General features: G+C 38.0%; 1 protein-coding gene across 1 annotated transcript in view; it reads left to right on the plus strand.

The window, feature by feature from the left end:
• SCIN (scinderin) overlaps window positions 1–16,143 on the plus strand; it is a 76,817-nt gene extending 60,674 nt beyond the window's left edge. Inside the window, exons 11-16 of the mRNA XM_055314833.1 lie at window positions 1,672–1,842; window positions 7,052–7,229; window positions 7,921–8,042; window positions 11,740–11,817; window positions 13,757–13,817; window positions 15,278–16,143. Coding sequence (XP_055170808.1) covers window positions 1,672–1,842; window positions 7,052–7,229; window positions 7,921–8,042; window positions 11,740–11,817; window positions 13,757–13,817; window positions 15,278–15,405 — 738 coding nt within the window. The 3' untranslated portion in view covers window positions 15,406–16,143. The remainder of the gene's footprint in view (window positions 1–1,671; window positions 1,843–7,051; window positions 7,230–7,920; window positions 8,043–11,739; window positions 11,818–13,756; window positions 13,818–15,277) is intronic.
• Window positions 16,144–17,664: the final 1,521 nt, after the last annotated feature.

Raw genomic sequence — 17,664 nt, forward strand, 5'->3', positions numbered from 1 at the left:
TCCTAAATTCACAATGAAATGGTAACGTTTAGTTTAATCACTAGATGGCAGTAGTTTACAGTAATGCATAAGCAGCTCCAGTGCTGTACTGCTGTTTTAAAATTCTTTGTAGTGTATATTAGCAGTAGTGAAAGTTTTTCAACTTACTTTTTATCTCTTTTATTTTAATTTAGCAGTGGAAAATGGGTCTTAATCAGGGGCCATCTTTTTTTTTCTTTTTTTTTTTTGGCCATCTTTTTTTTTTTTTTTTATGTTGGCAGTTGAGATTTTCTCACTGTTACAGGAAATGCCAAGCCAACAACAGTTTTTTATGTAATCCTAGCTAACCTTGTGACTTAAAAGACATTTTCATAAGTTACTACTTGCTTATTTGAATGTCTACTAATTGGAAGATATCTGTAAGGGGTGCCTGGCTGGTTCAGTCAGTAGAGCATGTGAATCTTGATCTTGCAGTTGTGAGCTCAAGCCCCACATTGGGATAGAATTTACTTAAATTTTTTTTTTAATAAAATAAGAAAGAAAGTTAATTATTTTCAACATTCTTTAGACCTCTCTGCTATGGTATGTGCATCAGCATTCTCATTTACTTGGCTTCTAGAAAAAGACACACTAGGTGTGTAAGTTCATTTTTAGCATAGGGCAAAATAATTGAAAAAATATAGAGAACTGACACAAAAGTTGAACTATGTAAACAATTGCATCAATAATTTATGTAAGAAATAGGAAACTCGGGCAGCTTGGGTGGCTCAGCGGTTTAGTGCTTGCCTTCAGCCCAGGGCATGATCCTGGAGACCCTGGATCGAGTCCATGGAGCCTGCTTCTCCCTCTGCCTGTGTCTCTGCCTCTCTCTCTCTCTCTCTCTCTCTCTCTCTCTGCATCTCTCATGAATAAATACATAAAATCTTTAAAAAAAAAAAAGAAATAGGAAACTCATTTCTAATCCAATATCTGGTGTTAAGCTAATAGGTGAAATTAAATAATTTACCATTTACTTTTTTCAATTTTCTTATCCTGAAAAGTCCTTATATTACATATTTTTAAAGTGGGCTTGTATTAAGCAAATCTATTACCATTTCTATGAATAAAAAGTAGAAAACATATTGTATTTATTTTTGCCAGATTTTGATGCTTAGAGGCTATGTTATCATAATTTTTCATTTCATAGTTGTAGATATGTACAAGTAATGAGTGTGCTTTGGTGTCATCTTATTTTTGGAAGCATTTAAATGCACATCTCTTTATCTTCTGAACAAGATCCAAAACATTTCAGAAACAAGAGTGTCACTACACAGCTATCAAATGTGGGTGCTCTTGAAGAAAGTAATTTTTACAGTGACTTACATCAGCACTTTGTTGTTTTTTCTCTTTTGAAGATGGCCATGAACACACTCACGACTTTATACTTTCTGGATGCAGGAAGTGGTGCAGTAGGGTGATGTTTCCTCCTACAAGAAATGGCTCAGCGTACTGTGTCTGGAGTCGAAGACTCAAGTAAAGAACACTGTGCCTGATTAGCATTAACCTATATTATCTGATAATCATCATGCCTCCTGCTCTGGATTATTTATTTATTTTTTGTTTTGTTTTCTAAAAGGAAAATAACACATGTGGAAATAGAGCCCTCCTTCGTTGTGCCCTTCATCACATTTCTTTTATCCACCACCCTCCCAGATCCGAGTCTCCCAAGGCAAAGAGCCTGCTCACCTGCTGAGTTTGTTCAAAGACAAACCGCTCATTATTTACAAGAATGGAACATCAAAGAAAGGAGGTCAGGCACCTGCTCCCCCTACACGCCTCTTTCAAGTCCGGAGAAACCTGGCATCCATCACCAGAATCATGGAGGTAATGTCATGCATTCAATAAAACGTGCTCTATTTATGGACTTCCCAGTGGACCTGAGCCATTAACAAATATGAGTCTTCAAAAAATTGTTAAGTAAACTCTCTGTCTTTTGAAAATTAATCCATTATTCTCATAAGAACAAAAACAAAACAAAACAAAAAAACAAAAGCAGGAGAACCAAGTAAAAAGTTAACTGTAGAGACCAGGCCTCTCACACTTTTCAGTTGCATTGTATCAAAACAAATGAATTTTAGGAATAATGTAACAGATCAAATGGTCAAGGGCCTGAGGCAATTGAAGCTTTATCTTGAAAGGCCTGGAGGAAGATGGATGGCAGGTGATGGTCAGGTGGTCACACAGAGAAAATTTGAGAGGGAAAACCCTTCTTGGTACAACTGTAACAAATGCAGAAGGCAAGCTTCCCTATATTGGGCCAGAGCCATTACTCAACCAGCCAAATAAGCTGTCTCTGACAGCAGCTGTCAAAGAACTCAAACCCCATATCACAGGTCAGAAGACAAGAAGACCTCCAGGTATGGACAAGCCAGTAGGCCCAGGTGTTTAAATGGCTGAGTGTTTTGACCTCTAGATAATCCATCACCTTTCATGACCCAGACACCTCAGTCACCAATGAAATCTCAAGGCACTGAGGGGGGCACTTGACGGCATGAGCACTGGGTGTTATTCTGTATGTTGGTAAATTGAACACCAATAAAAAATAAATTTATTTAAAAAAAAAAAAAGAAATCTCAAGGCTCTCCAGTCATACCTAAACTGCCGTACACATTCTGTAACCCCCACATTCGAACCCACCCGCCAACCCTTCCCCTTCACACAATCCATTCAGCCAAGCCCTTGACACTGGGCAGGTCATGGCATACCCTCCACCTGCAACCTCTTCTCTAAACCAGCCTCCCTCATTACCTTCTTGCTCTGTGACTGTCCTCTGAGGACACAGAGTCTCATGCAGCCCTCTATAGTTGTTTTTCCCCAATGTCCTCTTACCAGGTAGGGGTGTGGGTGGGGTACTCCCCTTGCTCACTCTTGCCTCTTTGACTTTTGTCCTTCTTATCAGACTCTTCCTCCCTTAGCTTCCTGGTGCCGCCATCCATGGAGCTGCCAGTCCTTCCTCTCTTATTCTATGGTGGCTTCAGCCATTGTCTCGCTGAGGACAGAACCTCCAACTTCTGTCCATAACCCCTGCCTTCTTGCCTTCCTAAGGGCTTTCCTGAATTTCCCTTGGTCCCATGTTCTTACCTCACTTCCAGTTCATCATTATGGTGGGCAGTGATCTCCTTACTCTTCTGTATCAGCAGCACATTCTTCCTCTCTGGATCATTTACTTCAGAATGCAAGCTTGCCTTTAAAACACTCCTGTCTTCCTTTAAAAACTCTCTTACCCCTGATCTTCCCAGCTGCCATGTTGTTTTCTCTGTCCTGCTTAAGAGCACAGGCCCTCAAAGCATTGTCCTCACTCACTCCCTGTCCCTTCATGGTTAAGTCCCTTCTCCTCTCATTCTGGCCACTGATGGCCTGTTACCTCATGCCTGCCTTTAACGGAGTCAAACCTCTTTCTGACCTCTTTCCTTAAGCTTCCAATGGCCTTTGCCGTAATCATTCTTCCCTAGCTTCTTGAAACACTGTTTTTTGTTTTTTTCTCTAAGACCTTTGAAGCACCACACTTATCAAGATTTCCTCCAAACTTCTGAAGAGTGTTTTCACTCCACTTCTCACGCCAATCCAGTTTCTGCTTCTCCTCCTCTGTGTGTCTTCCAAACCCCCAACGCTCAGTCTTGGCCGTCTCCATGGCATTCTCATTCAGTCATATCATTTAAATGCTGTCATATGTATTGACCTCATCTAGAACATTCTGTACACAGATTCCCATGTGTTCAATTATGATATATATATATATATATTTTTAATCTGTCACAACCATTAAGCTCTCCTCTGCAGGCACTCTCAGCTGATTTTAGATGGAAGAGTCAGTGAGAATCCTTGCATTCCTGGTCTCTTCTGGCATGCATGTTTTTATGAGACATGTGAGCTGCTTATGATGTGGTTCCTTTGTTTGCTTGCTGCCTCTCAAACTGTCCTTCACATTCCCCTCCTGTCTGAAATGTGCTCATCAGAATCATTGTTTGTAAAGCTTTCTATTTTCATCTCTTGGGAAGCTAAAGCTTTATAATGTTCTATTTTGGAACTACCTTCCTGATGTCACACTGCTCTGTGTCGGGGCCTATTGTCCCCTGTCTATCATCCAAGCTCTTCACTCTGTGGCAATAAGGAGACATTTGGATGAGAAATTGGCAATCCTGGTTCCTATTAGTCTCCATCATCACATCTGGTAGATTCCTTTGACTCTTAGTCCAAAAGGCTTTGTTCCTACAAAAAAGGGATGATTGTAATCAACCCTTGGAACACATCTTTAACATTTCCAACAGATTGTATGTCAAGTATACTTTAATAAAAAAATTAATAAAAATAAAACTTCCAGTATCTATTTCTTCCTCCTTTAGTGATCTTTCTGGGAATAGGGTCCTGATGAACTTGGTGAAATCCAGCTGTCCACGTAATTAATGGCAGCTCAACTCAGTTGACCAAACACCATCATTGGGCACCTCAGCATCACTTCCTTCTTGAAAAGCCCTCTGCCCTTGGCCTCAGAACACCACCCTTGATTTTTTTTTTTTCCCACCCTTGATTTTGTTCCTCTCTCATGGCTGCTGCATTTCAGGCTTGCTCACTGATTCTTCTTCATCACTTTGAGTCCCTCAATGGTGCAGAAAGTCATTCATATACTGTCATAGTCACATAGTCATGTGGTCAGAGAGAGGTCCTCACAGAGTCTGACACAGAGTCACAGAATCACAAGTTTATAGGCATGAAGGCACAGGGCCATCATAGGACCTTTGGCCTGTGACTGTACATGCTTGCCCTGCCCTGATGTTCCACTTTCAGCCTCCCCTTCAGGCCAAAGCCTGGGCCCAAGTAGGTCCTTCTCATTTCTCTGTGACCATAGAGAGCAGAACTATGCTAATCTAGCTGATCTCAGACAGTGGCCACAGCTTCTTGGTTGAAAAAAAGGGACATATCAGTGCTGTGTTACTAATCTGCTAAAGTCTTACACAATTTGAGTTACAATTTATCAGAGCCCAGAGAACCCTTAAGTGAATTTGCATTGTTATTTCTTTGCCGACATTGGACTCCAGTCCCTGTTTTATGATTTTTTAGGTGTCCCTTGGTAGCTTTAAAAAAATTTCAGAGTAGTTAATATACAGTATTATATTATTTTCAGGTGTACAATATGGTGATTCAACAATTCTATACATTACTAGGTACTCATGGTAATAGGTGTACTCTTAATCCCCTTCGTGTATTTCACTCATCCCCTCACCTCTCCTCTGGTAGCCCTGTTTGTTCTGTATAGTTAGGGATCTGTTTTGGTTTGTCTCTTTTTTTTTCCCCTTGTTCATTTGCTTTGTTTCTTAAATTCCACATATGAGTGAAGTTATATGGTATTTGTTTTTCTCTGTCTTGTTTCACTTAATATTATACTCTGTAGATCATGTATGTTGTCAAATGGCAAGATCTCCTTGCTTTTTATGGCTGAATGATATATATATATATCCCACTTCTTCTTTATCCATTTACCCATCTTTGGACACTTGGGCTGCTTCCATCATTTGGCTGTTGTAAATAATGCTTCAATAAACACAGGCACATAAATCCTTTCAAATTTGTGTTCTCAGATTCTTTGGGTAAATACCCAGTCATGCTGGTACTGGATCATAGTGTAGTTCTATTTTTAGCTTTTTGAAGAACCTCCATACTGTCTTCCACAGTGGCTGCACAAGTTTGCATTCCCACCAACAGTGCACAACGGTTGTGTTTTTGATTTTAACCCTTCTGACAGGTGTGAGGTGATCCCTCATTGTGGTTTTAATTTGCATTTCCCTGATGATGAGTGATGTTGAGCATCTTTTCATGTGTCTGTTGGCCATCTGGATGTCTTCTTTGGAGACATGTCTGTTCATGTCTTCTGCCCAATTTTAATTGGATTATTTGTTCTTTTGTGTTGAGTTATTTAAGTTCTTTAAATATTTTCGATACTAACCTTTTTTCAGATTTATCACTTGCAAATATCTTCTCCCATTCAGTAGGGTGTCTTTTAGTTTAGTTGGTTATTTCCTTTGCTGTGCAGAAGTTTGTTTTGTTTTGATGCAGTGTCAATAGTTTATTTTTGCTTTTGTTTCTCTTGCCTCAGGAGACATATCTAGGAAGATGCTGTTATGGCCGATGTCAGAGAAATGACCAGCTGTGCTGTCTTTTAAGAATTTTGTAGTTCAGGTCTCCCATTTAGGTCTTTAATCCATTTTGAGTTAATTTTTTTGTGTGGTGTAAGAAAGTGGTTCAATTTCATTCTTTTGCATTTAGCTCTCCAGTTTTCCCAATACCACATGTTGAAGAGACTTTTTTCCATTGCATAATCTTGCCTTCTTTGTCAAAGATTAATTGACCATATAAGTGTGGCTTTATTACTGGACTTTGTATTCTGTTCCACTTATCTTTGTGTCTATTTTTGTACCGTACCATACTGTTTTGATCACTACAGCTTTGTAGTATACCTTGGAAGTTTGGAATTGTGATACCTCTAGTTTTGTTTTTCTTTTTCAAGATTCCTTCAGCTATTCAGGGTATTTTGTAGTTCAACACAAATTTTAGGATTGTTTGTTCTACTTCTGTGGGAAAATGCTGTTGGTATTTTCATAGGGATTGCATTGAATCTGTAGATTGCTTTGGGTAGGTGTCGCTTTGGTTATTTGGAAAACTTTCTTCAGGAGAGAAGAACTGAACATCTTTGCTTTATGTATATCATTTATGCATATTACCCCCACTTTCAAAACATCAATCATAGCCCATACTTGTTCTTATGGTTTCTTTGAATATTATCTTTGTTACTTGTTACTTAAGTTTGGCTACTTTTATTCTTAGAGCCCTGTGCTGCTCTCTGCAGGCAGTTGAGCATTAAAGTGATACAGAGCAAAGTGCTACTGGTATTTCTAAGGCCATAGTGGTGTCCCAGTGCCACCCTGGGATCAGGACAGAAGGCGATGGATAGTTTGTCCCGGTCACAGTTTCTCAGACATGTTTATTGAGGGAGTCGCAATGAATTTGAACCACTGTGTCATTTTTCTTTATATTCTAGGTAGATATTGATGCACAGTCTTTGAATTCCAATGATGTTTTTGTCTTGAAACTGAGACAAAACAATGGCTACATCTGGATAGGAAAAGGCGCTAGCCAGGAGGAGGAGAAAGGAGCTGAGTATGTGGCAAGTGTCCTCAAATGCAAAACCACAAGGATTCAGGAAGGCAAGGAACCAGGTGTGTACTGCAGTGTCAAGGACACTAGCCAGGACTTCTGTTTGGTACAATTGCTTATCATATAATTCATTATTTTCATAAATAAGACCTTCAAAGCAGTTATAGGGCATTACAAATCCTTCCATTAGTTGCAAAAGTGGGTGAAGATACCTGCTATATTTAAGTAGTTTCTTGACATTAAGGTCAAGGTGAAATAATATCATTTGTTAATATAAGGCAAGACCAATTATGTATACAATGGAATATTACTCAGCCATTAGAAATGACAAATACCCACCATTTGCTTCAACGTGGATGGAACTGGAGGGTATTATGCTGAGTGAAATAAGTCAATCAGAGAAGGACAAACATTATATGTTCTCATTTATTTGGGGAATATAAATAATAGTGAAAGGGAATAGAAGGGAAGGGAGAAGAAATGTGTGAGAAATATCAGAAAGGGAGACAGAACATGAAGGCTCCTAACTCTGGGAAATGAACTAGGGGTGGTGGAAGGGGAGGAGGGCGGGGGGTGGGGGTGACTGGGTGGTGGGCACTGAGGGGGGCACTTGATGGGATGAGCACTGGGTGTTATTCTGTATGTTGGCAAATTGAACACCAATAAAAAATAAATTTATTATTAAAAAAAATAAGGCAAGACCAACTCTCTGCTCCTGGAAATGCAATGGATAACGCATTGTGTTTTTCACAGAGGAATTTTGGAATTCCCTTGGAGGGAAAAAAGACTACCAGACCTCTCCACTGCTAGAAACACAGGCTGAAGACCACCCACCTCGGCTTTATGGCTGCTCTAATAAAACTGGAAGATTTGTCGTGAGTATCTTGCGAAATACTGGGGTAGAACCAAACAACATTAGGAGAGGCATTCTGGTGTGGCTCTAACACTTTTCAGCCATGTCATTGCTGTGATTCTCAGTTTTAGCCCTCTTATCTGGAAACGGCAGTTGATAATCTTAGCTCTACAGACGGTGGTTTTAAGAGTCAATGACGTCTGAGTAGTATTCCATCGTATATGTATAGGACTACTACTCAGCCATCAAAAAAATGAAATCTTACCATTTGCAATGACATGGATGGAACTAGAGGATATTAGGCTAAGTGAAGTAAGTCAATCAGAGAAAGACAATTATCATATGATCTTAATCCTATGTGAAGGGATCCCTGGGTGGCGCAGCGGTTTGGCACCTGCCTTTGGCCCAGGGTGCGATCCTGGAGACCCGGGATCGAATCCCACATCGGGCTCCCATGCATGGAGCCTGCTTCTCCCTCTGCCTATGTCTCTGCCTCTCTCTCTTTCTCTCTCTGTGACTATCATAAATAAATAAGAATTAAAAAAAAAAATCCTATGTGAAATTTAAGAAACAAAGCAGAGGAGCTTAGGGGAAGAGAGGAAAAAATAAAACAAGATGAAATTAGAGAGAGTGACAAACCATAAGAGACTCTTAATCATAGGAAACAAACTGAGGGTTGCTCGAGGAGAGTGGGGGGAGGGTAACTGGGTGATGGGCATTAAGGAGGACACGTGATGTAATGAGCAGTGGGTATATATAAGACTGATGAATCATCTCTGCCTCTGAAACCAACAATACATTAGATGTTAATTAATTGAATTTAAATAGAATTGAAATAAAATAAAAATGTATGAGATACCTAAACAAAATAGGAAAACAGGTAAGCAATAAAGCAAAACTGTGGAAAGAACTGAAACAGGTCTATCTTACATGTAATTCTGAAATTAGATAAATGCCTGTTTTCAAAAAAAGAAGAAAGAAGTGAGGGGAAGTAAGTATGGGGAGTTAATGTTTAGTAGGTGTGGAAATCAGTTTGGGAAGATGAAAATGGAGGTGGATGCTATAGAATATGTGAATATATACATACACACTTGAAAATGATTAAAATTATAATTTTTATGTTATATGTATTTAACTACAATAAAAGAGGGAGGAACACACATACACAGGAAAGGAGTCAATGGTGTAACGGATGTCAAAACGTAGGAATACTGTAAAGTACTATATAAATAAACCTGCTTTTAAAAATAGCAGCTACTTTGCACCTGTGTCAGCATGAGGTTGTTGCTGTATGAATATGCATGTGGTTGGATTTACTGATTTAATAATTTGACACTTTCTGTGGGAAACCATGGTAGTTTCTGATCAAACTGTGTCAGTTTTACACTTCAGTTTCCCAGGGAATAAAAAGTTTCACCACGTTGACTGCCTAGAAATATTATGAAAATATTATGATCATTGGGCAGAATCACTGAAAGCTACGTACACACCTGCAAATATACTGAAATCAGCAAGAATATTCTATTTTATAGTTATTCACACACAGGCTTTGAATTCCAGACATTTTGAAGTATCTGGTGTACAGGACTGATTTTATCCTGGGCTCCAAGATATCCTGGAGTACAGCCCTCTCATCTCACTTTAACCATAAAAATTCTGTTTTCTGTTTGACATGCTAGGTTTTTTGAGGAAGAAACTGCTCATGTTTAAACCACATTTGAAGATTATAAGTGATTTGACCTAAAAATTAAGATTTAAATTAAAGATTTGAATTGTGATAAATATTTGGTTGCCGGGCACCACAATTGCTCACTATGCTCACTACTTCCTAGGAAATCGCTGAATTTTAGAAACTTGTTAGAAATAATGTTATTTTACTATTTTAACTGTTAATTTGATACGACATCCAAACAACTTCTTTTTCAACTAATCATTCTGTAATTTCTTATTAGTATTATATACTAATATTGCTGTAAATGACATGCTTGTTTCCAATGAAGATAGGTTTTACAAAAATAATACCTAGGCTTTGTTCTCAGTCAGGTTCAAAAAAATCTATTAGTCTTTGTTTTTGTCATGAATATATTTAAGGGAAATATACTTTTCCCTACACCTATTCATTTTCTTGTTTGATATTTGTAACTCTGACCATTCCCTTCACAATTTAAGGAAAAATGTCATTAACAAGTATTTGATCTGGCTATCATAATCAGAAAGTAGACTTTAGACATATTGATTCACACAAGACAGCAGAGCCTATGGGTTAAAAGCACAGGTTTTAGATCCCATCTGCCTGTGCAGTATCACTTACTTGGTGATACTACTTACTGGCTATGTGACCTTAGGCTGGTTACTTACCCTCTTCTGTGCTGTAGTATTCTCATCTGTAAAGTGGGGAAAGTCCTAGTACCCACTTCATTCAGTTGTGTGAATATGAAATTAGTTGTTCATATAAAAGATTTTAGAATAATGCTTTATATGGAGTGATATTTAAAGTTTTTGCTTTTTTAAATCACTCTGTGATTTGTAAATATTCCATAAAAAAGATAATACAAACTAAGTTTTTGCCTTCTGTAAGTAGTTTTTGTTTGTTTTCTGTATAACAGTCTCAAAGCTTTATCAGATTACAACAAATATGAAGCTGCAGGTTGCCTGGGACCAAATTTATCTGGGCCAGGCCCAGCTGGGAGGTTCTCCTTTGGGCTACAGGTTGGATTCATGCCTGTTTTTCCAGTGACTGAGCCCAGGAGTGCAGGAGGGCCTCTGATGAGTCACATTTGCTAATATGACATGGCCAAGGCTGAGGGCACCTCCACTTACTCAACTGTACTACAGAGTCACACAGCAGAGGGAAGGAGAAAAGAATTAAGAACTGTAATCTGATCTGCTACATCTTCCTAAAAATCAGGGGGTTCATTATCCAGAATCCTTTAAAAATTTTGGACTTCAGATAAATATCTGCCACTCGTAGTGGGTGCATTAAACTAACCCTTCCCAGTAACCTTTAATGTCAACTACAGAGAACACAATTTAACCATTTAAAATAATTATAATAAAGCTTCGCATATGGAATATTATATCATCTTGGCAAAAATTGTTGGTTTAGAAAGTGACCAGACCTATTGATCTTATTACAATATTCCTGACCAGGCTCCTGGGTGGCTTGGTTGGTTAAGCAACTGACTCTTGATTTGGGCTCAGGTCATGATCTCAGGGCCCTGGGATGAAGCCCCAAGTAGGGCTCTGTGCTCAGTGGTGAGTCTGAAGTTTCACCCTTTCCCTCTGCTCCTCCCCCTGCTTGTGGTCTCTCTCTCTTAAATAAATGAATAAACCTTTAAAAAATAATGATAATAACCTTGACCTACAAAGTAAAAGACAAATTTAATACTTAGACCATAAACTCCAGTGTCTTTAGGGACTAGAAAGTCAATGGAAATCTGTGAAACAGCTTGTCACAAATGGGCGATAGCCTACCTAAGGCATTCTGGTGCAGTGTTTATATTAAGCACTGTGCTTCCCAGATAAGATTCCATCAGTTTGTGATACATGAGTAAACAGATAAACAATTATCTAAACCTTTATTATCCAAAAAGAACCCAAAAAATGACTATCAGGCTTTATTTTTGTGGTGCTCCAAAAAATACAGTGTGTTTGTAACCCGTGTATTAGAAAAGTTATTGCTTCACTGTTTGATCATAAAACTTTTTCATACATTTCAGATTGAAGAGGTTCCAGGAGAGTTCACCCAGGATGATTTAGCAGAAGAGGATGTCATGTTACTAGATGCTTGGGAACAGGTAAAACTATATTTGCTGTGCTTATACTTGGGAGCTGACAAAACCAACTTTGAAAAATGACAAGACTAATAATAAATAGATTTAGGCTGTATTTTAAAAAGACAACATAGTTTGGCAAAAAAATAAAACTAATACATATAGCAAATTGATTTCTTAATGTGGAAAATTTCTATGGCTACCATCTGTGGGTGTATAGTTTTAGGCAAAAAACTTCTATTTTTCATTTATTTCTAAAATTCATTCATTCCCAATTTATTCATGCATTCATCCATTCATTTAACTAGTAAACGCACTAGTGGGTGCAATGCCATAGGGGTATAGTGCCATGGGGAAGACTGAAAGATTTAGAATTTTTCTTAAAATCTAACAAGAAGTCATCATAGGGGACCTCTGCTCTGGGGAAGAAGCAGACGCAGAATAGTTTTGAATCTAAACAGTAAAATATGTTACTGTTGTGTGTATCTTTATTTGGGAGAAAATGAATGGTGATTTGGCATGCTGTGCCTGATAGTTGGATTTTTTTGTTATTGTTTTAACCTTTGTGTAAGCTGATAATAGTGAAAGGGAAAAGTAAATATATTAGGAACTAAATTGTATAGAACAATTACACAGCAGAGGGAAGGAGAAAAGAATTAAGAACTATAATTTGGGGCAGCATGGGTGGCTCAGTGGTTTAGTGCCGCCTTCGGTCCAGAGTGTGATTATGGAGATCTGGGATCGAGTCCCACGTCAGGCTCCCTGCATGGAGCCTGTTTCTCCCTCTGCCTGTGTCTCTGCCTCTCTTTCTCTCTCTGTGTCTCTCATGAACGAATAAATAAAATATATATATAAAAAAAAGAAACCCATATCTGAATTAGGCCTCATCTTAGAGTCAACACCAGTAATTGTTAATTCTGGGTCTGTTCTTAATTGCTAAAGTCATTTGATCATATTACTACTCCTTGGCTTCTTGGTCTAGAATCACCATATGTGAATTTGGAATTAGTCATAGATTCTCTCCAGGTGAATGGATCACTTATTTGTAGATAGGAAATTTAAAATGTCATGTCAATAAAACACCTTTTCTTTATTAAGAATTATAAAATAAGAATGGCATTTCCTTAATCAGGAGAATTTAATTATTTCCGTTTGTAGTCAGTTCTATAGTCATAGATACTTGAGATGATTTCCCTTACTCCATTTCATTTTTTAAATCATATTTTTCATTTTTATAACTGTGCTGTTATGGTTTGTTCTGTGCCCTGCAAGTAAATATTTCAGTGCTTTCAGTATGAATTAGAATACAATCAAAACTAATTGGGTCAAAATTTGTCTGCCAACAAGTTATTTTAAAGTGATTTAAATATAAGGTAATAGAGATATTTCAGTATTGAAGTTCACAACCTACACATTTGACAAGAAGAATACATACAGAATATGTAATTATATCAGTTAAAAAAAAACCTCAGTATTTAAAAACTAATCATTATAGCACTTACACCAAAGTGTTAGAGGATACAGTTTTAGGTGTATACTACAGGCTTAAGACAGAGGTTTTGCAAGGGAGTCTGAGGTCCCCACAAACAAGCTAAGTGTGGTCCCCCCAAGATAATAATAATATGGGGATCAAGACTGCCTTACAACCCCAAGGGGTGCCTGCAGAAAACAGCCAATATGTTGTTTTGAGAAAGTCGATAAACTAGAAAATACTATATAAACCTGAAATACCAGAATTTGAATTCTGGAGTCACTGGCTGGCTATCAATTTAGAGTGTCTCCTAATAAGTGCAAACATTGGGAAAATGATGGAACTTCTCTGCACCTCCTTCTCCACGAGGATCCCTAACTTCAGGACTTGCTGTGAAGATGAAATAAGCGATGTGTAAAGGCACTTTGCATAGGGCTTACACCAAGCTGATACTCCCCAAACGGTACATATAATTATTGTTTCATTTTTCAGATTTTTATTTGGGTTGGCAAAGATGCCAATGAAGTCGAGAGAACAGAGTCTCTGAAGTCTGGTAAGCGAGACCCCATGAACAGTGATGACATTTACACTGAGTGGTTATTACTAAGTTCTTGACTGTTCTTTTCACCACATTCTTCAAAACTACATATTAAAACTGAGAGGAATCTAGTAAGCTTTCACTTTCAGAACTAAAGAGTAATGGATTTTTTTTTAACTGAAGCATTTCATAATAAGAATAAGAAAAATGTTTTGTTATCTAATTTAGAACATGATTAATTAATTCTGAAAACTTTAAATTCAATTAACAGTATTTTATTTTATTTATTTTGTTATAGAAATAGTAAGACCTCTATCACTATCATAACCTAGATTTTTAAAAATTCTTTTTGAGTAGTACTCTTCTTTTTGGCACAGTTTTTTGTTTTAATTTTTGAAAAGTACAAGAATAATTATGCCATAAGGATAGTTCTATAAAGTTTGAAATTTTTTAGGCAATCATTAGACTGTCATGTGCAAGGAGATAAATCAATAAGGAATTGTTCATATGGAACAGTATTTGGCTACTTTGGGGCAATGGAAATTTGATTCATTACTTTTATTGGAATACTTTTCATTCTATAATATTTTAGTTTAATCAAAACTGACTCTACAGGGATCCCTGGGTGGTGCAGCAGTTTGGTGCCTGCCTTTGGCCCAGGGCGCGATCCTGGAGACCCGGGATCGAGTCCCACGTCAGGCTCTCAGTGCATGGAGCCTGCTTCTCCCTCTGCCTGTGTCTCTGCCCCCTCTCTCTCTCTCTCTCTCTCTCTCGCTCTGTGTGACTATCATAAATAAATAAAAATTTAAAAAAAAACTGACTCTACAACCCAGCAATTGCACTACTAGGTATTTATCCAGAGAATACAAACATAGTGATTTGAGGGGGCACATGCACTGCAATGTTTATAGCAGCAATGTCCACAAAAGCCAAAGTATGGAAAGAGCCAGATGTCCCTCAACAGATGAATGGATACACACACACACACACACACACACACACACACATGTGTGTGTGTAATAGAATATTACTTTGCCATCAAAAAGAATGAAATCTTGCCATTTGCAATGATGTGGTTGGAGCTAGAGTGTATTCTGCTAAGTGAAATAAGTCAGAGAAAGACAAATACCATGTGATTTCACTCATGTAGAATTTAAGAAACAAAACACATGAACATAGGGAAAGGGAAAAAAATAAAATAAGGAAAACAGAGAGGGAAGCAAACCATACGAGACCTTTAACTCTAGGGAACAAATTGAGGGTTGCTGGAGGGGAGGGGAGTTGGGGGATGGGGTAACTGGGTGATGGACAGTAAGGAGGGCAGTTGATGTAGTGTCACTGGGAGTTGTATGCAACTGATGAATCACTACATTCCACCTCTGAAATTAATAATACAATATATGTTAATTAAATTGAATTTAAATAAATTTAAAAACCAACAACTAGTGATGTGTTTATCTTTCAATCCTTTATAGCCAAAATGTATCTTGAGACCGACCCTTCTGGAAGAGACAAGAGGACGCCAATTGTCATTGTAAAACAGGGCCATGAACCACCCACATTCACAGGCTGGTTCCTAGGCTGGGATTACAGAAAATGGTAAACTGGTTTTTGTAGGAAAACAAACAAACAAATATTATGGAGCAAGTGTCTCATTGCTGTTTTGAGGGGAAGAAAGGGGTTTTTTTGTTTGCTTGGCTTTAGAAAATTAACCTCAGCCAGCCATATAGCTATTTTTTAATGCCTAGGATTGGTTTGAAATTTTTTTAAAACTAGAATTTTCTTACATTAGTATTTTAAAATAACCTAAATAAATTTTTGTAATATTTTGTAATATTTTGAACCAATATTAGCTCTGCTGGAAACTGATTTATATCTTTTTATATGACCTTTTAAAAGTGAAAAGCTGCATATAATCTAGGGGGAATTTGTCAGAGGATTTTATAATTCAGGAGCCTTTAGCCAAGTTTGTTAATACAGGAGAGAACTAAGCCATAATGCCTCTTGAGGTTATTCACTTTCCTATGTGTTGTGAAGAATTGTGTATTTGCAGTGGGGTTTATGTTAAGAAGGGTTAAAAGTTTGTTGTTATTTTCCTTCTTCAGCCAATCTGACTCTGATATCATTGACTCCTAAGTGTCATTTCTAAGAGTAACTTTACCATTTTTGCCTTTTTAAAAGCCTTTGAAATCACAGCTTTTTCATGACAAAATAATTATAGTCTTATCCGGTTAGATATATGTATTTGACAGTACATGTTTAACACCACAAAGGTTATGTACGAAAAAATTCACTAATGCTGTCTTTCATCATTAAAATGCATCTCTTTTTTGGAAAGGTTTTTTGTTGTGACATTTTATTTAAATATGACGTGCGAGTTAATGACACAATTAGTTTTAAGGTTAAATACTTTTTTGCATAAATAAATACGAATTTAATATTTCTTAATTCATCCTCATTAAGTAGTCAAAATTAAACAACTTTTCCAAGGTTACATAATTATGAAAGATTTTAAATACCGGTGCATATGAAAGTTGGGCCCCATTAAAAGATAAACTGAGGCATATTAAACACCTCAAGAATTTATTTGAGCAAAAATCAGTTTGGATTGGGCAGAGCTCAGGGAAAGACTTTTATAGAGAAAAAGTAAAGCAAATTAAGGAAATTGTTGATTGGCTGGGCTTAAAGCCCAGTTGGCTATTTGTGCTTGGTTGTCCTCAGGTTTTTATTTTGCAACCTTGGGGCATTTATAGGTTTAGACTTTGGTTTGCTTACATAGGTCTCCAGAGTATTAGAGCCACATCAGTCTCCCGGCCTCCTGTTCAAATAATTTAACAGACCCCAGAAAACAGGAGTCAGGGCAGAAGGTGGAGCTCCAGTAAAGCAAAAACCAACTTTGGCAGGAGGCTAGGAAGTGGCTTGTTGAGGAGCAGGAGCTACATTTCCATGGAAAGGGGATTCGTAGCCAAAGAGCGATCTGAGGAATTCTCATAATCTCTCTGGGGGAAATGAATGGTGTTATGTGTTTCAGACTGGGTCCTGGCATGGAGAAGTGAGCCCAGTATCATTATAGCCGGAAAGTGAATGGTCTTGTGGGGACCTGCAGCTTATATGAGTGATGAGGAAGCCCTGAAAAGCTGCACTTCCAGGGACTATTCCTTCAGTCAGTAAATATTTTTTTTATAATAGGCATCTACTGGGTCTCAGATCTTTGAATCCAACATGAACGAAATAAACAAAACCCAAACAGTCATGGAGTTTATATTCCAGGGAAGAAGCTAACAAAAACACAGGCACTGAGTGGTACAGTGGTCCCCACTTAACCCTCAGTCTTGCCTTCCATGGTTTCAGTTAACCGTGGTCAGCTGTGGTCTGCTCTGTAGCAGATGATCCTCCCGACTTATACTCAGAGGGTCAATGGGAGCCTAACGCTACGACACAAGGGCTATGACATTTACTTCACTGCATCACGTAGGCATCTTACCATCTCACCTCATCACAGGAGAAAGGGTAAGTACAGTGCAATAAGATATTTTGAGAGAGAGAAAGCCCACATTCACATAACTTTTATTGCAGTATATAGTTATAATTGTTCTAGTTCATTGTTGTTAAACTCTTGTAAGAGCTAATTTATAAATTAAACGTTATCCAGGGCAGCCCAGGTGGCTCAGCGGTTTAGCACTGCCTTCAGCCCAGGGTGTGATCCTGGAGGCCCAGGATCGAGTCCCACGTCGGGCTCCCTGCATGGAGCCTGCTTCTCCCTCTGCCTGTGTCTCTGCCTCTCTCTCTCTCTCTCTCTCTCTCTCTCTCTCTCATGAATAAATAAAATCTTAAAAAAAAAGTTATCAAGAGCTATGTATGT

The sequence above is a fragment of the Nyctereutes procyonoides genome, unplaced genomic scaffold (genome assembly GCF_905146905.1).
Source record: "Nyctereutes procyonoides isolate TBG_1078 unplaced genomic scaffold, NYPRO_anot_genome, whole genome shotgun sequence".
Classification (NCBI taxonomy): domain Eukaryota; kingdom Metazoa; phylum Chordata; class Mammalia; order Carnivora; family Canidae; genus Nyctereutes; species Nyctereutes procyonoides.